This window comes from Mustelus asterias, chromosome 4 (genome assembly GCF_964213995.1).
Source record: "Mustelus asterias chromosome 4, sMusAst1.hap1.1, whole genome shotgun sequence".
In the NCBI taxonomy this organism is placed as follows: Eukaryota; Metazoa; Chordata; class Chondrichthyes; order Carcharhiniformes; family Triakidae; genus Mustelus; species Mustelus asterias.
The window spans coordinates 77,957,255-77,984,486 of record NC_135804.1 but is presented as its reverse complement, the minus strand read 5'-3'; the positions used below and the strand labels follow the sequence as shown (position 1 = coordinate 77,984,486).

The 27,232-nt window shown below is 45.2% G+C and overlaps 1 protein-coding gene and 1 pseudogene across 2 annotated transcripts; both read left to right on the top strand.

Annotated features, from left to right (window-relative positions):
• The first annotated feature begins 4,553 nt into the window (after positions 1–4,553).
• LOC144492325 (interferon-inducible GTPase 5-like) lies at positions 4,554–26,545 on the top strand. 2 transcript variants are annotated; one of them, XM_078210317.1, is made up of 3 exons: positions 4,554–4,678; positions 19,891–20,053; positions 24,728–26,545. In XM_078210317.1, exons 2-3 carry the CDS (start codon positions 20,034–20,036, stop codon positions 25,953–25,955), a joined length of 1,248 nt encoding a protein of 415 aa, XP_078066443.1. In that variant the 5' UTR covers positions 4,554–4,678; positions 19,891–20,033; the 3' UTR covers positions 25,956–26,545. The 2 variants fall into 2 exon arrangements, with proteins under 2 accessions (XP_078066443.1, XP_078066444.1); XM_078210318.1 differs by lacking the exon at positions 4,554–4,678 and adding an exon at positions 17,000–17,114.
• LOC144492326 (interferon-gamma-inducible GTPase 10-like) lies at positions 17,009–18,224 on the top strand (annotated as a pseudogene).
• Positions 26,546–27,232: the final 687 nt, after the last annotated feature.

Sequence of the window (27,232 nt, the reverse complement as noted above, 5' to 3'; positions counted from 1 at the left end):
CTTCTTAGTTACCCCTTCAAAAAACTCAATCAAATTTGTGAGACATGATTTTCCACTCACAAAGCCATGTTCATTATCCCTAATCAGTTTTTGCCTCTCTAAATGCCTGTAGATCTTTTCTTTAGAATACCTTCTAACAACTTACCCACTACAGGCATTAGGCTCACCAGCCTGTAGTTCCCAGGCTTTGCCCTGTAGCCCTTGTTAAACAAAGGCACAAAATTTGCCATCCTCCAATGTGTGTGTCTGTGGTATGCATGTGTATGGATCTGTGGTGTGTGTTCTTTTTATTCATTCATGGGACATGGATGCCACTGGCTGGCCAACATTTATTGCCATCCCTAGGTGCCAGAGGGCAGTTGAGAGTCAACCACATTGCTGTGGCTCTGGAGTCACATGTAGGCCAGTCCAGGTAAGAATGGCAGATTTCCTTCCCTGAAGGACACGGGTGAACCAGATGGGTTTTTCCAACAATTGACAATGGTTTCATGGTAATCAGTAGATTCTCAATTCCGGATTTTTTTTATTGAATTCAAATTCCACCACCTGCCGTGACATGATTTGAACCTAGGTCCCCAGAACATTAGCTGAGTTTCTAGATTAATAATTAATTAATAGCGATAATACAATTTGGCCATCAGCTCCCCATATGTGTGACTGTCTGTGGTGTGTGTGTATGTGTGTGTGTGTGCATGTATGGATCTCTTATGTGTATGTGTATATCTGTGATGTGTGTATTTGAGGTGTGTGTGCATGGATCTGTGGTGTATGTGTACATGGGTGGCACGGTGCCACAGTGGTTAGCACTGTTGCCCGTATTTGCTACCAAATAAACCTGTTGGACTTTAACCTGGTGTTGTGAGACTTCTTACTGTGCCTCATAGTGCCAGGGACCCGGGTTCGATTCTCGGCTTGGGTCATTGTCTGCGTGGAGTTTGTACATTCTCCCTGTGTCTGTGTGGGTTTTGTCCGGGTGCTCCAGTTTCCTCCCACGTCCAAGGATGTGCAGGTTAGGTGGATTGACCATGGTAAATTGCCCCTTAGTGTCAGGGGGACTAGCTAGGGTATATGCATGGGGTATGGGATAGGGCCTTGGTGGGATTGTGGTCCAATCGGACTCGATCGGCCGAATGGCCTCCTTCTGCATTTAGGATTCTATGAGTGTGTCTTTGTAGTGTGTGTGTTTCTATGTGTGTGTGTGTGTGTGTGTATATGTGTGTGAATCTGTGGAATGTGTTGTGTGTGCGTGTGCGTATCGATGGCGTGTGTATGTCTGTGGTGTGTGTATACCTGTGAGTGCTGATGTGATTTTTCTCAGTGAGCACATAGATGCAATGGTGGTCAGCTGGACTTTCAATATTCTTTCAGGCTGTCTGTGGATATTTATGTTCTCATGTCCTGAAACAAACCATCAGTCTCTGAAACTATTTGGAGCATTATGTTACAATTTATCAGGTTGTCAGGATGTCACTGATGGACTGAGCCTCCTCCCTCCATATTGCCTGTATCACCCTCTTCTGGGACTGTCTTGGTTGTTGAAGAGCTGGTTTCTCCTTGTTCTAACCTCTGTCAGCAGTTCCCTCAGGGGTCTGTGAGTCTGGGTGCTTGAGTCACAGCAGAAGATCCACTTGCTGCTGCTCCTGTTGTTTCAAATTGCTCCATAATTTGAGAATCCATATGGGCTGTGACGGCAAGCTGAAACACCGACTACAATCAAACAGATTAGGTGTGAATTTCCAGCAGTGTCCTGTGGACAGTTATAAGTTCTGTTGTGCTATACCAGATGAATGGAGTAAGATCCATCCACAGCACCTTGCGTTGTGGTCAGTCAGTGCCAGCGATATTGAACAGTTTCGCATTCCTCATCAAAACTGAAGAAGTTTTTGTCAGGACCTCCCTGGAGCCGGTTTTAAGGACAATTAAGAATATCTTATGGAATGAGAACCAATGGCGACCAATAAGCAACTTTTAAAGTGGATTTGATAAATGAGCAGAATTTAGTTTAAAAAAATGAAGAGATGCCAGAAAATCAGAGTGGTGATGGTCTTAGTTTACTCTCCCAGATGTTTTGACAGAATATAAGAGCTCACCGATTTAAGAGATGAGGAAAAATAATTCCTGACAGAGGATGATGAGTCTATGGAACTCTCCCTGAAAAGGCAGTGGAAGCAGAGACTATGAATAAATTTAAGGCAGAGCGAGATAGATTCTTGATAGGTGAGAGGGTGAAAGTTTGAGTGGTCAGTGAAAATGTGAAGTTGAGGTTACAATCAGTTCAGGCATGATCTTACTGAATGATGGAGCAGGCTCAAGGGCTGAGCTATGTACTCCAGCTCCAAGTCATAGGTTTGTTAATGAGTGGTTCATTTGACCATTTCAGGATCAGAGAATCACAAAATCTTTACAGTGCAGCAGGAGTGGCCGTTTGACTCATCGGGGTGAATTTTACCGTCCTGCCCACCATGGGAATCAGAGTGAGCAAGAGGAAAGGTCCATTGAATTCAGGTGGGATTCTTTCAGGTGAGCAAGGCAGGAAAATCCCTCCCATCGAGTCTGCACCGGCTCTCTGAAAGTGTATTTTAAATAGACCCACCCTCCTGTGTTATCCCTGTAACATTGCACATTCTTTCTTTTCAGATAGCTTGATTGAATTTGCCTCTCAGGAAGTTTGTTCTTGACTCCAATCAACTTCTGGGTGAAAATATCACTTCTACTCTTTTTGCCAATTATTTTGAATCTGTGCCCTTTTGTTCTTGATACACTGTTGAGTGGAAACAGTTTCTCTCAATTTACCCTGTCCATACTCCTCATGATCTTAAATACCTCTTTGGCCTTCTTTTCTCCAAGGAAAACAGTTCCACACTCTCCAATCTATTCTCATAGCTACATTATCCCTGGAACCATTCTTGTGAATCTCCTCTGTACTCTCTCCAATGCCTTCACATCCTTCCTCATGTGGGACACCCAGAACTGGACTGGATACAGTATTCCAGATGAGGCCTAACTAGTGCCTTATACAAGTTCAACCTGACTTCCTTACTTTTGTACTCAATGTCCCTACTAATTGTATTAGATGTAATGTGGCCAATGGTAACAAGCTGTAAGGGTCAGCTGACCCAGTAAACCATGGAACCAATTACAGAATGATGTGATGTTCAGCTGACTCAGTATAAATAAGAACATGTTGGGAATTGTGGGGGACTTGGATTGGCCCAAAGCGAGGCCCCAAAACTGGAGTATTGAAGTTTCTTTATTAAACCCTTTCTTTGACTTATAAGTTGGAGGAAGTTTTGTTACATTTTTATTGTCTGCATTTGGAGAGTTCCTTCTGAAGAAACACTAATAAAACCTAGGATAGGAGATGCTTTATTAATTGCTCTCTCAACATGCCCTGCCATCTTCCATGCCTTATGTCTACATACACCAAGGTTCCTTTGACCCTGCATCTCCTTTAGAGTTAGCACTTTATTTTGTATTGTCTTTCACTATTTGTCCTCCCAAAATGAATCACCTTACATTTCTCTGCAGGTATCTTCATCTGACACCTGTGTACCCAATCCATGAATCTGCTTAGGTCCTTCTGAAGTTCAAGACTATCCTCATCACAGTTGACAATGCTTTCAATCTTCATATAATCTACAAATTTAGGATGCCAATTCATAGAAACATAGAAAATAAGAGCAGGAGGAGGAGGATATTCGGCCCTTCGAGCCTGCTTCACTATGATCATGGCGATTATCAAAATCAATTGCCTGATCCGCGTTCCACCCAGATCCTTTGACTCCCCTCCCTTCACTCCATATCTAACTGTTTCTTGAAAACATATAGGGCAGGATTTTACAAGATTTTTTTGAAGTGTCCAGCTCGCGTGAAAATGGGAGAGTTTCTGATCTGTTTTTCAGGCAAGTTTTCATGCCGATTCTTATGCATTCAGTCTTTGAAAATATGGACTAGACCATTTCTAGCCACTAGAGGCAGTGCGTGGGGCTTATTTTGCCACACAGCAGCAGCTCAGATCTGCACAGGTGCAGAAAAAGCTAAAAAAAGAAGCTCTCCTGATAGAACCCCCTGGCCCTGATACAGCCTCCCCCCAACTGACATCAGAGACCCCCCCCCCCTCACATTACTGACCCCGTTACTTTCCCCACTTCTCTAGGCTCCCTCATCACCCCGCTGGCCCCGATGGCTGAGTTACATGACCCTCTCTTTCCCTTCATAATTCATAATTACAGGATATCTAGGGATAGGCAGTAATGGTGGCAAAGTGAAGTCAGGTTTTAACTGCTGAGACGGAACCAGTTCTGAAACATCCATTTCACTAAATTACCTGTTCAAACTGGATGATAAACAACAGGCAAAATCAAAATTTTGAGTCACTGATGAACCTGTTCTGCTCTCAGTAACAGGGTCTGAAGCTCAGCCTGACATTTATTTTGTGTGAAATGTTTACATTGAGTTGTTTTGTTGCCGTCTCTGTAACTGCAGTGAACATGAGAGGAAATTCCACTTCCTGCTCGGTTATCACACAACCCTCCCCTTGTCCTTTGACGTCTCCTTCAGTTGCAGTTTCGTTTTTGTAGCTGCTTTCTGTAGCTGCTGGACTCTCACAAAATCATCCTAATTTTAGGAGTTTGTGTTTCAAAACACATTCACAATCTGAAGAGAAACACTGTGCAAGGTGAGTATTTCTAAATCCATCGGCAAATCCAATCTAAAGCTCGGCACAACATCGTGGGCCGAAGGGCCTGTTCTGTGCTGTACTGTTCTATGTTCTATGTTCTATCTCTATCTCCCTGATGAGACCAGCTATCAGTTTCTGTGTGTTGAATGTGTGTGTGCTGTTTAATTCCGTTTTAATATCTTTTGTTATCACAATCCTAAAGCCCAGAGCTCAGTGAATGTTGTCTACAGGCTCTGACATTGGACACAGTGTGGGTGAATGGTCATTTTTACTGGTTTCAAGGACAGAGCGGTCAAGATTGGTTTTTGAAGAGAGAGTTGATGATGTGATAGTTCATATCCAAGGAGACAGAGCTGCTAATAACATCAGCGAATACTGGAGCCCCTGAGGGAAGTTAGATGATCAGAATCATGTTGAGGTAGCAAGGGGTGTGTCTCAGGAACAAGATAAACTCAGAGACAACATGAGGGGAAATAGGAGAGTTTATTGCATCTGGAGTAGTGAGCTGACTTTCCTGATGGGTGGAAAATGGGGTGTTTAGGAGAAGTAGGAAGGTGAGAAAGGTTGGGAATTGGAGAGCTGGAAGATGCACAGTGCAGGTTGGCGCTGTACTGTGAGGATTAAAAACTATTTTTGTTTTGGTGAGGGAATTTTGTCAACAGCATGTCACTCCTGGCAGCATAACCAGAAGTGTGAGCCACTTCCACTACCTTGTTTTTGCCCTTTCCCAGGTGATTACAATTCAAGTGCCAGAGAGGGGCTGAGGGAAGGGTGGGAGGCGAAGCGGGGGGGTGTGGTGGTGCAGGGGAAACATGTGCAATCAACATGTGGCATGTGTGTTTTACAGTGTTGAGACCCACCCTCAGCTAGCAATGCAGCAGATATGGGTGGGCTAGAAAAGAGATTCCCGGATAAACAGGGAGGCTCTGTATCACATTCACAACTTTCCTATCCATTCCATTTCCATTAACATAAGACTTGAGAAAACAAAGGTGGCATGGGTGTTCTTCAAAATTAAATTTCACTTGTAAATATTTCATATTACATTGAGTTCACTTTATCCATTGTGCATCTTCATTATTTGTTGAGGCTCGCTTGGTCAGAGAGTGAGATGACTGGTATGTCTCATGATTGGAACATATTGATGGTTGTAGGGAGTTAGGGATTCCCCATCAGAGAGAAAGGTAATAATGTGGGAAATGATAGACAATCTAGTACAGGGAGGGACAGAGAGTACAAATTTAAGAATATGTCAGCAGATATGGTCAGACACTACAAAAATTATAAAAGGACAAAACTGAAGGCTTTATTTCTGAATTCATGTCGCATTTGTTACAAAACAGTTGAACTGAAGCACAAAGAGAAATAAATACAACCTGATAGCCATTACCGAGAGATGGCTGCAGGATGATATAGATTGGAACATGAATATTGAAGGGTACATGGCATTTAACAAGGACAAAGCGAGGAAAAGGTGGAGGGGTAACTGAATTAATGATGTTCTTAGCATAATACACGTTCAGGAAACTAGGGCGTAGAAGCAATTTGAGTAGAGATGAGAAATTATACAGGTAAGAAGTCACTTGTGGGAGTTATGCACTGGCCCTCTAACAGTAATCATAAGGTTGGGTGGGGTATAAAGGAAGAAATATTGGGAGCTTGTCAGAAATGTACAGTGATAATCATGGAGATTTTAATCTAATATCGACTGGAAAGATCAATTGGGCAAAGGTGGCCTAGATGAGGAATTCAAAGGGTGTTTTCAGGGTAGTTTCTCAGAACATCATATTCAGGATCCAGCCAAAGAGCATGTTATACTACACTTGGTAATTTGCAATGAGATAGGATTCATTAATCACCTCATAGAAAAGGCAATGATCATAAAATGACTGAATTTTACATTAAGTTTGAGGACATGAAGATTGGGTCTAAGACGAGCATTTTAAAACTTAAATCAAGGCATTTATGAAGACATGAAACCAGAGCCTACAAAAGTGAATTGGCAAATTAGCTTAAGGGATTTGTCAATAGAGACGTGATGGTAAACATTTAAGGGGACATTTCAGAAAACATAGAATCTGGGCATTCCAACAAGAAAGAAAAATTCCAATGGGAAGGTAAAATATATAGTTAACTTAAAAAGTTAAAGACAGTATCAAATTCATAGAAAATGCATCTAATTACGCCAAGATAACTGGCAGGTCAGAAGGTTTAACAGAATATAAAAATAACAAAGAATGACTAAAAGATTAATAAGGAGGGAAAAATTGAACCACATGAGAAAGCTAACTAGAAATATAAAGACAGATAGTAAGAGTTCTGTAGATGTGTAAAAAGAAAAGAGTTAACACTGTGTGTTGGTTATACAGAAGTACTCCATTTTTAAATCTCCCCTCAATCTCATTTGCTCCAAGAAGAACAAACTCAGCTTCTCCAACCTTGTAAGTAAACGCCCCTCATCCCTAGAACCATTCCGAAGAACTACCTCTGTGCCCTCTCAAGGACCTCCCATCCTATATAATGTGGACTGGACTCGGCTTGCAGCCTAACCAGAGCTTTACAAAGGTTCACAATAGCTTTCCTGCTTTTGTATTTGAAATGTCTATTTATAAAACCAAAGATTTTATTTGCTGTGCTCACCACTCTCTCAACATCTAAACTCTGTGGCTACTCATTTAAAAATCTATGCATATGAATCTCCTCGGTTCCGCTGCCCCTATACACTCTGCAGAATTCTGAAATGTCACGTTCTATTACAGTATCCACGTCCATCTGCCATCAGGTTTCCCATGCACGTAACCTGTCTAAATCTCCTTTCAGCCTCTCTGGGCCCGATTTTACCATCACGTTGCACCCGTTTTCGGGCCATCAGATCTAGGCACTTACCTCCTCACTAACTGGAGCGCCCGAATTGGACCTTTGTGGAGCATGTCTGTTTCGTGCCGATGGATGGGCGAACGCGGTGGTAAAGGGAGAAGTACCGGTAAGGTTAGGTGTGCAGCCCATTAAATCAATTTAAATGCATGCAAATGCATTTAAGTGGCCGTCGTGCCCATTTCAGGCGCAGTCCTGATCGTGGCCATTTTTGGGCCTTGGTAAAAGGGGAACTGGCACAGAGGTGGGCACGGAGGTGTGCACAGAACGTGCTACTTACCTCATGCCTGACTTTACCAAGTTGTTGCACCCGTTTTCGGGTGCAACAACTTGGTAAAGTCCGGCATGAGGTAAGTAGCACGTTCTGTGCACACCTCCGTGCCCACCTCTGTGCCAGTTCCCCTTTTACCAAGGCCCAAAAATGGCCACGATCAGGACTGCGCCTGAAATGGGCACGACGGCCACTTAAATGCATTTGCATGCATTTAAATTGATTTAATGGGCTGCACACCTAACCTTACCGGTACTTCTCCCTTTACCACCGCGTTCGCCCATCCATCGGCACGAAACAGACATGCTCCACAAAGGTCCAATTCGGGCGCTCCAGTTAGTGAGGAGGTAAGTGCCTAGATCTGATGGCTCTTTGCTTGAGATCATGAGGGGGAGGGGGGAAAGGGGGTTCAGTGCCACTCTGCCTGAGATCAGTGGAGGGAAGGGGGGATGTCCGCTGCCACTCTGCCTGAGATCAGTGAGGGGGAAGGGGGGGTCCGCTGCCACTCTACCTGAGATCAGTGAGGGGGAAGTGGGGGTCCACTGCCACTCTGCCTGAGATTAGTGGGGGAGAGTGGAGGGGATGGTGGGGAGGGGGCCATGATTGGTCTGGGTGGCAGAGGGTGGGGGGATAAGGGGGTCAGTCATGTTGTGGGGGTGGGGCAATGTCTGTGGGAGCTCAGGGGAGGCATTATCTGGCCTGGGAGCAATGTGGCAGGGGAGCAGCATTCTATCATTTTATTTTCTGCACATGCGCAGTTGGAGGCGCCGATTGGAGCTGCAGGGTTTCGGGCATGTTAAGACCCACCCACAGGCTTTTGCAGTGTGATTTGGAATCGCTGATATTTTTGCAGGCAGAGTGCGAATGGGGGCACCTGAGAACAGGTCTAAAAGTCGGATCTGAAACACTCCCAGTTTCAAGTCCGCCCAGCGCTTAGAACTAAAATGGTAATACAGGCCCTCTGTATCCTCTTCATAGGTTGCCTTTCCACCAAGCTTGGCATCATCTGTAAACTTTGATACGTTAGTCTTTAACTCTTAATCTAAGTCATTAATATGGATTGTAAATAGCTGAGGCCCCAGCATTGATCCTTGTAGCACTTAATTATTCAAGCCTGCCAATGTGAAAAAGTTCCGTTTGTGCCTACTCTCTGCGTTCTATCTGTTGGCCAATCCTCTGTCCACAGTCATATATTACACATAACTCCATGAACCCTTATTTTGCCTCTTAATCTTTCGTGTAGCATCTTGTTAATATCCGTCTATTGGCTCCCCTTTTTAACCATACTACTTACATTCTCAAAAACTCAAATAAATTTGTCAAACAGCATTTCCCTTTATTAAAATCAAGTTGACTTGTTCTAATCAGAGGGGTTTTCTAAAAGCACTGTTAATAATAGGTTCCAGCATTTTCCCAACAGCTGATGTTGGCCGAACTGGCCTGTAGTTCCCACTTTCTCTCTCCTTCCTTTCTTGAAATGCAGTGTAACATTTTCCAACTTACAGTCTGATGGACCATTCCTTAATCTATGGAATTTTGGAAGATCATAGCTAGCATATCCACTACCTCTGCATTTATCTTTTTTAGAACCCTCAGGTGTAGGCCATCGGATCCCAAACATTTGTAGCAAGGAACTTGCTGATGATATCCCACATTTCCCATTCCTTGATCAAAAGGATATTTAATAATACATCTTTCTGAGGAAGGGTGCTCGATATGAGACATTGAGATGGAAGGCAGGCATTAATTATGTTGAACAGGCCATCATGGAGTGGTAAATGAGATGTGGCACAAATGGATTCAACTGCATTGTGGGTTTTCATCAGTCAGCGGTTGTGTGGGGGATGTGATGTTTGAAAGGGCAGGACGATACGGGAGGGGTGAAGAGCAGAAGGTTCCAACTATGATGCACATTGTTGCAATCAATTGAGTGTCAGCAAGATGTGCGTGTAATGACCTTTGACGAACTAGTGCGTAGCACTCTGCTATGGAGTATAATATGGAAAATACTAAGGTCTGGAGTATTTTGGCAGCAGCACCCCAAATTAATCCAGCAAGTTTAGTCAGTAAATTGTTTCAGGCTTTGACCTTTGTTGCTGTTTTGTTCAGATGTTCCCGAACAGAGAGCATCCTGTCCAGAGTTACTCCCGAGTATACTGGGTTCAGATTACGCTCTTGTCTCTGACCATCCTTGTAGGTATGCATTTTTGTTTGCACTGGCATTGTGAAGGTGGATTACATAGGGTTTCAGAGATATTTTACGTGATATGCCATGTATTGCACTACTCCATCACGGCACGGTAGCACTACTCCATCAGGGGCGGCACGGCAGCACAGTGGTTAGCACTGTTGCTTCACAGCTCCAGGGTCCCGGGTTCGATTCCCGGCTCGGGTCACTGTCTGTGTGGAGTTTGCACATTCTCCTCGTGTCTGCGTGGGTTTCCTCCGGGTGCTCCGGTTTCCTCCCACAGTCCAAAGATGTGCGGGTTAGGTTGATTGGCCAGGTTAAAAAAATTGCCCCTTAGAATCCTGAGATGTGTAGGTTAGAGGGATTAGCGGGTAAAATATGTGGGGGTAGGGCCTGGGTGGGATTGTGGTCGGTGCAGACGCGATGGGCCGAATGGCCTCCTTCTGCACTGTAGGATTTCTATGATTCTATGATTCTATCAGCCTTATAACATCTTTGTTAAGGATCTGATCTAGAGTACAAATAATGGAGCTGGATGGCACAATAGATATCGTCAGCATAGATAAACTTGCAGGATGTGGTTGTTGGAAGATTGTTTGTTTAAATGGTGAACAGGGTTTGGGTAGCACTGAGCCCGGTGATAGTCCATTGTCCAGTCCTTTCCACGCACTTCCCCCTCTCCCCCTGGTGTGGTGGAGTGTTTCAGTAACTGTCCCAATCCACGTTGGAAGCACTGAGCAGTTTTAGGAGCAGGCCTGTGTGCCACACGGTATCATAGTCAGCTGTGAGATCCAGTGCATCCTGCTGTCTTCAGGTTCTTTTGGAAGCCATTTCCGATGTAGGTGATCTTGATCACATTTCCAGATCTTGATCACATTTCCTGCACCCCTGACAGAAACCAGCTTGGTCGACGTTTAGCATCATTTTTATTCCCAGAGATATGCATTGCAGGATAAGATGCTGAAAGATTTTTTAAGGACACAGAAAATAGTGATTTGTTCGATAGCTAGCCACCAATGTGAGATCTTTTCCAGGCTTTGGAATAGTAATGAATTTTGCCATATGCCACACCTTCGGGAGTGAGTTTATTCTTCTATGGAACTGAGTCAGCCAGACACAAGCATGGGAGCCAAGTTGTTCGACGAATTTTGGTGCTATGTTGTCATATCCTGCTGCTTTGTCACATTTCAGGTCCCTTAATGTATTCTCCAGTTCTGTGATCTCAAAGGAATCAAGCTTGCCGGGTTCTGCCTGTTGCTGGTGTATTTTTTTTCAGTTTTTTTATAGGTGATGTATTTTCTTTTCTTTTCCAATAGTGTTTGAAAGTACACAGAATCATAGAACCCCTACAGTGCAGAAGGAGGCCATTCGACCCATTGAACCTGCACCGACAACAATCCCACCCAGGTCCTATCCCCACAACCCGACATATTTACTCTGTTAATCCCCTTGGCACTAAGAAACATTTAGTATGGCCAATCAACCTATCTCTGGAGTGTGGGAAGAAACTGGAGCAGCCAGAGGAAACAGGGAGAATGTGCAAACTCCAAATAGACAGTCACCCAAGGCCGGAATTGAACCGAGGCTCCTGGCGCTATGAGGCAGCAGTGCTAACCATTGTGTCTCCATGCCGCTTGCATTTGTTTTACCATTTTCATGCTTTTTGTAACTAATAAACTTTTTCAGTCTTTACCTTAAGAAAACCTGGTTAAATTAGCTCCTTTTAAAACATAGCTATTGGGTGTGGGAAGAGGTGTCCATGAAAATCTCATTGCAACCAACAGAGGGAGGAGGGTGGTCAGATAAAGACGGGGGTAATTCATCCCTCCTCATCTGGGTTTGTAACAATTTGGAGGTATCCCAACCAGACAGTAATAAATTGAAGGGTCTCTCCAGGATCAAGAACCTCATCGGGAAATCTTCTACTCCTCTGGTGTCTACTCTACATGGAGTAGATGACTGGTAGCTTAGTTCAGGGTGACTGATGGATGATTTAATGCAGGTGATTTTTGGGCTAATCCAAGTTGGCGGACCAGGCTCAGCATTTCTGGCTCGAGTTAATGAAATTGAGCCCTGCTGTCATTTCCCCCCGTCTGGCGTGATGAGCAACATTGAGAGACTTGATGTGGTGATAGAACATAGAACAGTACAACACAGTATAGGCCCTTCAGCCCACGATGTTGTGCCGAACCTTTTCCGAAACCACGATCAAGCTATCCCACTCCCTATCATTCTGGTGTGCTCCATGTGCCTATCCAATAACCGCTTGAAAGTTCCTAAAGTCCGACTCCACTATCACAGCAGGCAGTCCATTCCGCACCCCAACCACTCTCTGAGTAAAGACCCTACCTCGTACATACCTCCTATATCTCCCACCATGAACCTTGTAGTTATGCCCCCTAGTAACAGCTACATCCACCCGAGGAAATAGTCTCCGAACGTCCACTCTATCTATCCCCCTCATCATCTTATAAACCTCTACTAAGGCACCTCTCAACCTCTTCCGCTCTAAAGAGAAAAACCCTAGCTCCCTCAACCTTTCCTCATAAGACCTACCCTCCAAACCAGGCAGCATCCTGGTAAATCTCCTTTGCACCCTTTTGAGTGCTTCCACATCCTTCTTATAGTGAGGTGACCAGAATTGCACACAATATTCCAAATGTGGTCTCACCAAGGTCCTGTACAGTTGCAGCATAATCCCACTGCTCTTAAACTCAAACCCCCTGTTAATAAACGCTAACACACTATAGGCCTCCTTCACGGCTCTATCCACTTGAGTGGCAACCTTCAGAGATCTGTGGATATGGACCCCAAGATCTCTCTGTTTCTCCACATTCCTCAGAACCCTACCTTTGACCCTGTAATCCGCATTCAAATTTGTCCTACTAAAATGAATCACCTCGCACTTATCAGGGTTAAACTCCATCTGCCATTTTTCGGCCCAGCTCTGCATCCTATCAAAGTGTCTTTGCAGCCCACAACAGCCCTCCACCTCATCCACTACTCCACCAATCTTGGTGTCATCCGCAAATTTACTGATCAACCTTTCAGCCCCCTCCTCCAAGTCATTTATAAAAATCACAAATAGCAGAGGACCCAGCACTGATCCCTGTGGTACACTGCTGGTAACTGGTCTCCAGTCTGAAAATTTTCCATCCACCACCACCCTCTGTCTTCTATGAGATAGCCAGTTACTTATCCAATCAGCCAAATTTCCCTCTATCCCACACCTCCTTACTTACTTCATGAGCCGACCATGGGGGACCTTATCAAACACATGTTTGATAAAATCCATGTATATGACGTCAACTGCTCTACCTTCATCAACACACTTAGTTACCTCCTCAAAAAATTCAATCAAATTTGTGAGGCAAGAGTTGCCCTTCATGAATCCGTGTTGACTATCCTGGATTAAGTTGCATCTTTCTAAATGGTCGTAAATCCTATCCCTCAGGACCTTTTCTATTAACTTACCGACCACTGAAGTAAGACTAACCGGCCTATAATTACCAGGGTCATTCCTATTTTCTTTCTTGAACAGAGGAACAACATTCGTCACTCTCCAGTCTTCTGGCACTATCCCCGTGATGAGGAGATGCGAATACTTATAGCTAATCAAGTCTTAAAGGTACAAACAATGTGAGTGGAGAGGGCACCAGGACAGGTCAAAGAGATGTGTATTGTCTCCAGACAGGACAGCCAGTGAAATTCTGCAAGTCCAGGCAAGCTGTGGGAATTACAGATAGTGTGACATGAACCCAATATCCCGGTTGAGGCCGTCCTCATGTGTGCGGAACTTGGCTATCAATTTCTGCTCAGCAACTCTGCGCCGTCATGTGTCGTGAAGGCCGCCTTGGAGAATGGTTACCCGAATATCAGAGGCCGAATGCCCGTGACCGCTGAAGTGCTCCCCAACAGGAAGAGAACAGTCTTGCCTGGTGATTGTCGAGCAGTGTTCATTATCCGTTGTCGCAGCGTCTGCATGGTTTCCCCAATGTACCATGCCTCGGGACATCCTTTCCTGCTGCGTATTCGGCCTCTGATATTCGGGTAAGCGTTCTCCAAGGCGGCCTTCGCGACACACGACAGCGCAGAGTCGCTGAGCAGAAACTGATAGCCAAGTTCCGCACACACGAGGACGGCCTCAACCGGGATATTGGGTTCATGTCACACTATTTGTAACTCCCACAGTTTGCTGTGGACAATGGTCTGTTTGAAACAGACAATTGTCTGCAGCAAACTTCCCAGCCTTCAGGAGAACAGTGACCACGACACCACACAACCCTGCCACAGCAACCTCTGCAAGACGTGCCGGATCATCGACACAGATGCCATCATCTCACATGAGAACACCATCCACCAGGTACACGGTACATACTCTTGCAACTCGGCCAACGTTGTCTACCTGATACGCTGCAGGAAAGGATGTCCCGAGGCATGGTACATTGGGGAAACCATGCAGACGCTGCGACAACAGATGAATGAACACCGCTTGACAATCACCAGGCAAGACTGTTCTCTTCCTGTTGGGAAGCACTTCAGAGGTCACGGGCATTCGGCCTCTGATATTCGGGTAAGCGTTCTCCAAGGCGGCCTTCACGACACACGACGGCGCAGAGTTGCTGAGCAGAAACTGATAGCCAAGTTCTGCACACATGAGGACGGCCTCAACCGGGATATTGGGTTCATGTCACACTATCTGTAATCCCCACAGCTTGCCTGGACTTGCAGAATTTCACTGGCTGTCCTGTCTGGAGACAATACACATCTCTTTGACCTGTCTTGGTGCTCTCTCCACTCACATTGTTTGTACCTTTAAGACTTGATTCGCATTCCAACCATTATTCTGTCAATTGAGTTTGTGTCTTTATATGCCCTGTTTGTGAACAGAATTCCCACTCACCTGACGAAGGAGCAGTGCTCTGAAAGCTTGTGGCTTTTGCTACCAAATAAACCTGTTGGACTTTAACCTGGTGTTGTTAAACTTCTTACTGTGACTATCCCCGTGGACAGTAAGGACCCAAAGATCAAAGCCAGAGGCTCTGCAATCTCATCCCTTGCCTCCCAAAGAATCCTAGGATATATTTCATCTGGCCCAGGGGACTTATCGACCTTCAGGTTTTTCAAAATTGCTAATACATCTTCCCGCAGAACATCTGCCTCCTCCAGCCTATCAGCCTGTATCACACTCTCATCCTCAAAAACATGGCCCCTCTCCTTGGTGAACACTGAAGAAAAGTATTCATTCATCGCCTCTCCTATCTCTTCTGACTCCATGCACAAGTTCCCACTACTGTCCTTGACCGGCCCTAACCTCACCCTGGTCATTCTCTTATTCCTCACATAAGAGTAAAAAGCCTTGGGGTTTTCCTTGATCCGACCCGCCAAGGACTTCTCATGCCCCCTCCTAGCTCTCCTGAGCCCTTTTTTCAGCTCATTCCTTGCTAACTTATAACCCTCAATAGACCCAACTGAATCTTGTTTTCTCATCCTTACATACGCTTCCTTCTTCCTCTTGACAAGACATTCAACCTCTTTTGTGAACCATGGTTCCCTCACTTGGCCATTTCCTCCCTGCCTGACAGGGACATACCTATCAAGGACACACAGTATTTGTTCCTTGAACAAGCTCCACTTTTCATTTGTGCCTTTCCCTGACAGTTTCTGTTCCCATCTTATGCTCCTAATTCTTGCCTAATCGCATCATAATTACCCCTCCCCCAATTATAAACCTTGCCCTGCCGTACGGCCCTATCCCTCTCCATTGCAATAACGAAAGACACCGAATTGTGATCGCTATCTCCAAAGTGCTCTCCCACAACCAAATCTATCACTTGGCCCGATTCATTTCCCAGTACCAAATCCAATGTGGCCCCACCTCTTGTCGGCCTATCCACGTATTATGTCAGGAAACCCTCCTGCACACACTGTACAAAAACTGCTCCATCCGAACTATTCGACCTATAAAGGTTCCAATCAATATTTGGAAAGTTAAAGTCACACATGACAACTACCCTGTGACCTCCACACCTATTCATAATCTGCTTTGCAATTCCTTCCTCCACATCTCTACTACTATTTAGGGGCCTATAGACAACTCCTAACAACGTGACCGCTCCTTTCCTATTTCTAACTTCAGCCCATATTACCTCAGTAGGCAGATCCCCCTTGAACTGCCTTTCTGCAGCCATTAAATTATCCTTGATTAACAATGCTACTCCACCACCTCTTTTACCACCTTCCCTACTCTTACTGAAACATCTATACCCCGGAACTTCCAACAACCATTCCTGACCCTGTTCTAACCATGTCTCCGTAATGGCCACAACATCGTAGTCCCAAGTACCAATCCACGCTCCAAGTTCACCTGCCCGATCTGCAATATCAGGGTCATTAGATGATTCTTATTCCTTCAGGAGTATTGGACTCTTTGCATCAAGGAATGAATAGCCATGAGAGATGGTCGCACAAGTGGCTTTGTGAATAGCAAATAAAAATAAAGATAAACTAGTAAATTTGTGAATCGTGCGATGTGAACAATGATCCATTGTACTGCATTGAGACAGATGCCCACAATCTTGTCCACGATTAGCCTGTAACAAGCACAGAGCACTTTTAGTGGGTGGACTAACTTTAACTAGCACAGTTTAACATGAGATCAAGACTGAGTAACAGTGAAATGGATATCGAAACATGTTTTATATCAGCTTATCCAACTACTGACTCAATCTACCTTGTTAATGCAAATGCAAAATACTGCAGATGCTGGAAATCTGAAATACAAACAGATAATGCTGGATTCACTCAGTGAGTCTGGCAGTATCTCCGGAGAAAGAAATAGAGTTCATGTTTCTGGCTAATACCTCAGTGACCATTTTGTTAAATTTTACCACATACATGTGGCGAGATAATATCCTCCGACAGATCTGAAAAGTCTCAAATGTCCTTGAATTCATGTCAAACATTTATATCTGATGTTCTGTTTAGAGATCAAATGGCTCAGTCTATACTCTCCAAGTTCTTCACTGCTCAGGAGAGCAGGAATCCACAATCTATGTGTAACACGGGGGAATTGGAAGCAGTGATTCTGCAGATGAATAGTAAGTCAGACCATTTCGACAATGTGCAGCTTAACATTGCAGTGATGGGTGATGCGGGCTCTGGGAAATCCACCTTCATCAATGCTATGAGAGATCTTTGGAGTGACGATCAAGGAGCTGTTCCAACAGGGAATGAAGAAACCTGGATGGAGCCGACCAGGTATCCCTATCGAGCTCTGCCTAATGTCCAATTCTGGGATCTGCCAGGAACAATTTCCTTTGGTTTTGAGCTAAATAATTATCTAAAGGAAGTGAAGTTTGAAAGCTTTGACTTTTTCATCCTTGTGTCCCAGTCCCAATTCAGAGAAAATGATGCAGAAATTGCCAAAAAGATTCAGGAACAGGGCAAAGAGCTCTACTATATCCGATCCAAGATAGACAATGATGCTCACTCACTGAAGAAGCAAGGGGTTGACCTTGATGAAGGCTGGAGCACAATCCGCAGGGACTGTATTAGTAACTTCCAAAGTGTTTGGGGTTACACCACCAGCCATTTTTCTGATCTCTAGTTTTGAGAGGGAGGAATATGACTTCCCAAAGTTAAAGACCACCCTCGCCAGGGATCACCCAAGCATTAAATCAAATGTTTTCTCACTCTCCATCCCAAAAATGGTGCTGGAAATTAGAGAAGCCAAAGGAATCCGTTTGATGAAGAGAATCTGGTTATTGGCCATTCTCTCTGGAGCAGTGGGTGCAGCACCAGTGTTAGTACCATCTTCAAAGCCAATTGCAGTGCCTGTGTGGTCTTTGTTTACCTCCATTGGGTTCACAGTTACTGGGTGGATTTATCTCCGGAAACAGCTGGGACTCAGTGACATGTTTCTGCAAAGTCTGGCCAACAAAGTCAGTAAACTCACTACAATTCTGAAAGCAGAAAGCAATCATCGATTGCCAAGGAAGATACCATCAACAGTTACCAATGTGTTGTTAGGAATCACCATCGTTACCTGTACGATAACTGGGTTTAAATATAGTTTCAGGCCAGTGACCCTCTCTGTCTTTGGGGCAGTGTCGTCCTTTGCTTTTACCTGCAAGTTATTGAAGGATTCACTGAAGGACCGTTCGGAAACTGTAAAACGGCTGGTACAGAGTGCACTGAACAGAGATTAATTTGATCCCCATTACACCAGTCAACATTACTGCTCAATTTTTAGAGATTGTAATGATGCTCGATCTGGATGCACCTGATCAGCTCAGAAGTCCAACTCATTTTCCCATTCTGGGCCAAATCCAACATCCTGGTGTTTGTTACTATTAAAATTTATCAAAATAGAAATAGATGAAAACTATTTACATTGATATTTTCCTACATTTAAAATTCATTCACTTTCTTCTATATTCCTTGATAGCTGGTAGTAACCTTAAAAAAATTGGGAAATTCTTATAATGTTGACACCCCTTTTCTGCAGTGTAAAAGAAGCAAACACAGAAATCAAATGTAAACCAGACTTTTCTAGTTATATTTCTGCATATAATGGGAATTAGGAGGAGGCACACGGTCACAAATACATTTACCAGCTACATGGCCCTCTCACATTAAGCCCTGACCAAGCCACTCTCACATGACCCCCTAACAATTAGCCCATGAAAGTAAAACCCAACTTAGGAGTGGCTTAACACACACAGACACACACACACAGCCCTCTTCCTCTCTCTCTCTCTCTCTCTCTTTCACACACAAGGACACACTCCGTCCTCTCTCCTCCTGTCTCATACATGCACACACACCCACCCTGTTTTCCTGTCTCAAACACAAGAACACACTGTGCCTCTCTCTCACACACACGCACACACGCCACCCTCTCTCGCTCACACACGTGAACACACTCTGCCCTCCCTCACATACATGCACACACACTACCCTCTCTCTCTGGCCAGCTAGCCTCTCTCCCGGCCAGGAGTATTTCACTCCAGTGGGGTTTAGTATAGCTCTCCACTTGTGGATAACTGGCAGCCCGACCCCACTGGAGTGAATGGGTTGGGGGGGAGGGGGGGGGTGCGGGGGGGATGGGGACGGCGGAGGGTCAATCAAGGCCTCCAAGAAGATCGGGTTCTGCGGGTCGCCCCCCTGGGCATTGCCACTGCGGGGGATTGGGGCTGCTGGTGAGCGAAGAGGATTAGGAGATCGGGGCTGCAGTGGGGGAAGGGGGGGTGGCGTTGAGGCTGGTCTGGGCATGTTCAGGTGTCCAGGATAAGGCCGTGTTGAGGAAGGGGGCAGGGGGGAGGGGGGGGGGGGGGTCGCATGGCCGGCGATGCAGGGTCGCAGGACTGACCTGTGATTGAGCTGATGTGGAGATGCCGGCGTTGGACTGGGGTAAACACAGTAAGTTTAACAACACCAGGTTGAGGTCCAACAGGTTTATTTGGTAGCAAATGCCACTAGCTTTCGGAGTGCTGCCCCTTCGTCAGATGGAGTGGAGAAATGCCAGCGATCGTGAGACTGGCAGTCAGGGGCCACTGCACATGTGCTGATCTCGGCACTGACAGATCGGCGCATGTGCAGTGGCCCGCTCAGCGCTATGCTGCTGGCCTCTCAGCGGGGATAGGCCCAGCCCACAGCTTTTGGGACTGATTCACACAAGTGCACTCTGCTGTGCACAGAATGTGGGCAATTCATTTTGAGACGCAAATTTTTAATGTCCTCATTATGTTTAAATTCTACTCTATTATCTATATTTCACTGAATTAAATCTAGATTCCTTCACACACCAGTCTTGTCTTTTATCTGATGGTAAATAAAGTGCTGCCCCTCACACTCTCTACTTTCATCTCAAAGGAAAAAACCCAACACAACCAAAGGTGAAGAAGTGACATCAGGGGAGGAGCCACAAGCCTCTGCCCTCTCGCCCTTTCTGAGGAGGAAGCTCTGGAATCACTGGACACTCACACGGGGAAAGCAGCGAGAGAAAGAGAAGCAGGATGGGAGGAGCCAGCTCCAGGTTGGTCAAGAAACTCCTCATATTGTGTCCCTTCAGTTCCAGCACAACCTGTCATTGCAATACATTCCCATTGCTCAGTGTCAGCACTTGTAATGAGAGTGTACTGAACAATGCTACAGCTCATCTAGCTCCATTAACCTCTCCTCTTCTTCAACCTTCAGCAGAGGAGCAGCTGCTCACTTTAAATTCTGATATCCGGACCTCCCTGAGACCTGCAATCAAATTCTCCAAATCCTGATTACCAACTATCTCCCTCACCCCAAAGTCCTCCCAATTCCCAATATCCAAATTAACCGCAACCCCTGAACACCAACATTTCAAAAATCCAATAACGAACTCCTTCCCCATCCCAACAGCCAGTGCAATTACATATTCAACTTTCCCATGAACCCCCAATTTCAACACCCTTGTTTTGATACCCAACTCTCTCTCACTGTACAGGTCACCCCAAACTCAGAAATCCAAACCAATCCCTGATACCCATTTACCTCTGTACCCTATTATCCACTCAAACCCAAAAATCCAACTCCCCCCAAATCCAATATCTAATTTCTCTGTTTTCCAAAATTCGACTACATTGATCCCTGTTATCCAATTTTCCCTTTGACCCTATTGTCCAAATCATTCCCCAGACCCACCACATTCAACACCCCTGACATATGACACCTATTTCTCCATGAATCCCTCTATACAGAACGCTGATAATAAAATCTCCACAGCCCAGATATTTTGCTCCCCAGCCCCCAATATCCACTTACCCCCAAATCCACGATACCCACACTAAAATCCAATTTCTTCAGCACTTGACATATTTCTGCCCGACTAGAATGCTCGACTAAGCTCTGATATCACATTATCCCACTCTGATATTCTTGCCACCCAATCCCCTCAACACCAATCTGCAACTCTCCAGGTTCCCAACATTCAATTCTATCCCAACCCGTGATATCCAATTCCAGCACCTTCCAAACCCGCAACTTCTACCACCTGAAAAAACAAGGACAGCAGGTCCATGGGAATTCCATTACTTGCAAGTTTTTTCTCCTTACTTGGAATGTCATTCCTTCACTGCTGCTGGGTCAAAGTCCTGGAACTCCCTCCCTAACAGCACTGTGGGTATACCTATGCTACATGGGCTGCAGTGGTTGAAGAAGGCAGGTCACCACCACCTCTTCAAGGGCAATTAGGGATGGGCAATAAATGCTGGTCGAGGTAATAACAAACACTTTCCAGGAAAGAATATAAAAAACACTCTCCAATATCCAACACAATACCCAACTCACCTTTTGACACACCAGATATCCAAATCTCTCTTAATATCCACTGTCAAATTCCATCCCTAACTTGATACACTACACTCAGGCCTGAGATTTATCTCCCACAAAATCCATGATACCCTGATTCCCAATGTACAATTTTTGTGCTCCATATCGAATTTTGATATCCAAAATAGAAACAGCTCGGTAGTACCACCACAGACCATTGGCAGGTCCTGAAGGACATGGCTGCTAGACTGGGACTGAAGCTGGTGGTGAATGAACCAACAAGAGGGAAATCATACTTTGACTTCATCCTCAACAACCTGCCTGCTATAGATGCATCTGGCCATGGAAGTATGGCCATGGCCATGGAAAAACCACACTAACCTCCTCAGAAGACAAACACAGGACACAGTGGACAGAGTACCCTTCGTCGTCCAGTACTTCCCCGGAGCGGAGAAGCTACGGCATCTCCTCCGGAGCCTTCAACATGTCATTGATGAAGACGAACATCTCGCCAAGGCCATCCCCACACCCCCACTTCTTGCCTTCAAACAACCGCACAACCTCAAACAGACCATTGTCCGCAGCAAACTACCCAGCCTTCAGGAGAACAGTGACCACGACACCACACAACCCTGCCACAGCAACCTCTGCAAGACGTGCCGGATCATCGACACAGATGCCATCATCTCACATGAGAACACCATCCACCAGGTACACGGTACATACTCTTGCAACTCGGCCAACGTTGTCTACCTGATACGCTGCAGGAAAGGATGTCCCGAGGCATGGTACATTGGGGAAACTATGCAGACGCTGCGACAACGGATGAATGAACACCGCTCGACAATCACCAGGCAAGACTGTTCTCTTCCTGTTGGGGAGCACTTCAGCGGTCACGGGCATTCGGCCTCTGATATTCGGGTAAGCGTTCTCCAAGGCGGCCTTCGCGACACACGACGGCGCAGAGTCGCTGAACAGAAACTGATAGCCAAGTTCCGCATACAAGAGGACGGCCTAAACCGGGTTATTGGGTTCATGTCACACTATCTGTAGCCCCCACAGTTGCCTGGACCTGCAGAGTTTCACTGGCTGTCTTGTCTGGAGACAATACACATCTTTTTAGCCTGTCTTGATGCTCTCTCCACTCACGTTGTTTTGTTTCTTAAAGACTTGATCAGCTGTAAGTATTCGCATTCCAACCATTATTCATGTAAATTGAGTCTGTGTCTTTATATGCCCTGTTTGTGAACAGAATTCCCACTCACCTGAAGAAGGGGCTTGGAGCTCCGAAAGCTTGTGTGGCTTTTGCTACCAAATAAACCTGTTGGACTTTAACCTGGTGTTGTTAAACTTCTTACATGGAAGTATCAGCAAAGGTGTCCACCACATTGTCACTCGCATCGGAAGTTCCTTTTCCTTGCCTTCGATCATCTTTTTGATTTGAAGTGCTGGTTCTTTTTTCTTCAATCTGCTCGAAGAAATGTTTTGTTCCAATTCTCATCACTAATCGTATGTTTAAGTTTAAAACGATGCAGATTTATTCACACATTGTTCAACATCCAAGATGGTAGAGACCCAAAAGCTCACGAATCTCTCTGCTTACAACACGACAGGTCACGTGACGTTATACCAGCAGAGATGCACTCATTTACATACATAACAGTGCCCTACAAAAGTTGCCATGCCTGTAACAAAGGTCAGCATTTGTTGTCTATAGATGTTTTATATTCTTGAAACAGTGAGAATGAGGAATTATAACAAACAATAGTTTATTCATTCATTAAACAGCTACTCCATGCTTGTACTCTGCCCACACACCCAGAGAGAACTTCCACACTCCCAAAATGTGAACCTTTTTGTAGCCATGTCATCATGTGACCAGTTTACATCTTCCTCATTTAGTTGGGACAACCGGTAGGATGAGATACAACAGTGTACACAAATAGAAAGTGTGCACACAATCTTGTACATAAATATTAATGAGGTTAACAATGTTTAATTACTTACATATGATGAAGCATAGAAGAAGCTATTACAGCTAATGCACTGCTCATTGTGTCTCCTTCTCCTCCCCACCCATTGTAGAAAGATGAGATTTAAAGGATCGTTCTCGGTGGTAATATAGTCCTGAAACCTCATGTTTGATTATCTGAGTATGTTGTGATACCAGTTGGTGGTGTTGCAGTCTTTCTCAGGCTAGTGTCCTCAATGTGCATCACCTGGACCGTTCTGTCCCTGTGTTCTGTGGTGCAGGCCTCACTGTGTTGGCCTCTGGAAGAGTCTGCATGTCCACTGGTGTAGGGGGCCTGTGTTATAGGTCAGATGACTGAGGTGCTCTGTTATCTGTTGGTGCAGGTCTGATACCTGTAGGAGGTGATGGCAGTTGCATACGTAATGGGCACTGTCTGAGGCTACCATGTAACTCTTCAGTTGAGGGGCATTACTGTGTACCCCCACCAACTGGTCATGGCTATATAACAGTCTAAATCCTGACTATTTGACCAGGTGTTTGAGGCCTGAGTCTGTGGGCATCTCGATCATAGTGCGAGTTGGTTCTCAGTCAATATTGCAGGTGTCTGCATGGGTTTCCTCTGGGTGCTCTGGTTTCCTCCCACAGTCCAAAAGACATGCTGGTTCGGTGCATTTGCCTTGCTAAATTTTCCCTCAGTATATCTGAACAGGTGCCGGAGTGTGGCGACTAGGTGATTTTCACAGTAACTTCATGGCAGTGTTAATGTAAGCCTACTTGTGACATTAATAAATAAACTAAAACTATTCCAGCTCTGGCCTATCCAATGTTCTGTAAAACTCCTACATTACCTCTTTGCTCTTATACACTATGCCACAACTGGTAAAAGCAAGTGTCTCATTTGCCTTCTTAATTATCCCATTCATGCGTTCTGCCGACTTCAGGGATCTGTGAATAATTATCCCAAAAACCCTCTTCCTCTGAGCTTCCCAGTGTCTGTGATTCATTAAATATTCCCCCATCTTGTTTCTTCATCCAAAGTGCATCATCTTGCACTTATCAAGATTAAATGCCATCTGCCACTGCTCAGCCTATCTGACCAACCCATCTACATCTTTCATCTTCTATTAACCACCCTACCAATCTTGGTGCCATCCGCAAACTTGCTGAAAAATCCCTCACATTTTCATCTATATCATTTATGTATATAACAAACAATAAGGATCCCAGCACTGATCCTTACAGTGCACTACTGGACACCGGGATCCAGTCACTCAAACAGCCTTCTACCACCACTTCATGTATCTTTCAGTTTCTGTGAATAAATTATTCCAGCTCTCCTGATTTAAAATCAAGAAGTTCTAACTGTGTTTTTCCTTTGGCCTTTGATTGAATTTGGAGAGATTATCCACAGTGTAACATATTCATTTTGTTCCACAGAAATCAAAAGGATCAGCCTTCCAGGTCTACGTACTTCAATCAGGAAGAGCTCAAAAAACTCAAGAGCAGTTATGATGAGGGTGGGCTGGAAATGACCGTACCCCTGATACAGGAGAAGTTAAAAGATTTGGACAATATTGAGCTAAACATCGCAGTGACAGGAAAATCAGGCGCAGGGAAATCCAGCTTCATCAATACGATGAGAGGACTTCAGAACAATGATGAGGGAGCAGCTAAAACTGGAACCACAGAAACCACAATGAAGCCAGCCCCATACCCACATCCCAATCTACCTAAGGTTTGTTTCTGGGATCTACCAGGAATGGGAACATTAAATTTCCCAGCAAATGAATACCTGAAGAAAATGAACTTTAAGCAATATGATTTTTTTATCATTATCTCAGCCTGGCGATTCACAGAAAATGATGTAAAACTCACCAAAGAGATTAAACGGCTGGGGAAGAATTTCTATTTTGTTCGATCTAAAATTGATAATGATCTCGATTCAGTGAGAAAGGAAGGGAAGAAACTCAATAAAGAGGAAGAAATGGAGACGATCAGGAATGATTGTGTCAGTAACTTGGAAAAGGCAGGGATTTCATCACCCAATGTTTTCCTGGTATCAAACTTTGAAATTAATGAGTTTGATTTTCAAAAATTAAACAAAACCCTTGCAGGTAACCTCAGTGATATAAAGAAACAAGCTTTCATGTTGTCGCTTCCAAACACAACGTTGGAGATTATAGAGAAGAAAAGAGTAGTGCTGAAGAAACGAGTCTGGATGTTGGCCACACTTTCCGGATTTGTGGGAACAGTGCCAGTTCCAGGCCTGTCCTGTGCTTGTGACACTGGAATACTGATTCCAGCAATCATAGGATTCCGTCAATATTTGGGTCTGGATGATGCCTCTCTGCAAAGACTGGCCAACATGGCAGGAAAACCTGTGGAAGATCTGAAAGCCGTGGTGAAAACTCCCCTGGTGGGTGAAATAGATAAGACATTTGTGATAAAAATGTTGCTTGGTGGTACTTTTATTGCCATTTCAGCAGTTGAGATAGGTCTCGACTTTATCCCAGTCGTTGGCTCTGTCTTTGGAGGAGCATCATCATTTGGTATGACCTACAAACTGCTGAATGATGTATTGAATGATCTTACAGAGAATGCACAGAGTGTGGTGAAAACCGCTTTTGGGACTGAAATAGTCTGCACTAAGACATCAGACCATTGAGCTCCTATCAATCATTCCAACTTCAAGGAAGAAAAAAAATTTTGAGGAATCTTCCACATCTTCAACTCAATTGTTCCACAGCCAATGAAATATTCCCAATGTGTAGATACTGTTGTAATGCAGGCAGATATGATTACCAGTTTGTGCACAGCAAGCCAGTCAATGTCTCTCCTCATTGACCCCCACCCCCAGCAGTCTGGACCACCCCTCCAACCCCGGCAGATCCTCCCCTCCCATCCCCCAGCAGCCCCGACCTATGCCCCTTTCCACCTGGATGGCCAGCCCCGATCACCCCCTTCTCGCCCTCTGCCATTGATCTCTATGCAGAGTGGCAACGGGACCCCCACACCTCCACCAATTGCTCCCCCAATAGGCTCCACCCTTTTGGGATTGCCTGGTGTGCAGTGCCAAGGTGCCCCTTGGGCATTGTCAGTTTGCCCCTTGGACAGTGCCAGGAGGCCAGGCTGGCAATGCCCATGGGGCAACTCCCGATCTCCTGAAGGGGCCTCCACTGCCCCCCTTTTACTCCAGTGGGATCAGCTGCCTGTTTCCTGTTAGTGGGAAGCAGTAGTAAACCCTGCTGGAGTGAATCACTCCAAAAGGGGGTGGGGGGGCGGTGGGGGGGGGGGGGGGGGGGGCGGGGGTGCGCAGGCCCAGCGACTTCAGTCCTGACCCTGTTCATGAAATTGAAATACGGATTTAAATATTTAAATCAGCTCCATGCCGATTTCTGGCGCTGAGCTGATTACTTTAAAAAAAACACATTTGAAAGACATACGGAGGCCATTAAACGGCCCATTGTGCCACAAGAGCAGTGCAGCAGGCTGGGAGAATCACCCCCTTTATGTCCACTTGAGCAGATGAGGCCATGTTTAATGTCTCATTTCATAAATGCAATAAGATCACGACTGATCTGAACGTGGCCTCAACTCCGCATTCCCTCCTACGCCTGGTAATTTTTGATTCCCTTGTTCATCACAAATCTGTCTGCTTCTGCTGTAATATTTTTCAATGGCCCGGCCTCCACTGGGAAGGGTGGCATGGTGGTACAATGGTTAGCACTGCTGCCTCACAGTGCCAGGAACCCAGGTTCAATTTGACCCTCAGGTGACTGTGTGGAGTTTGCACGTTCTCCCTGTGTCTGCCTGGGTTTTCTCCGGGTGCTCCGGTTTCCTGCCACAATCCAAAAATGTCCAGGTTAAGTGAATTGGCAATGTTAAATTGTCCCTTAGTGTCAGGGTGAGTAGTGTGGTGAATACATGGAGTTACGGGGATAG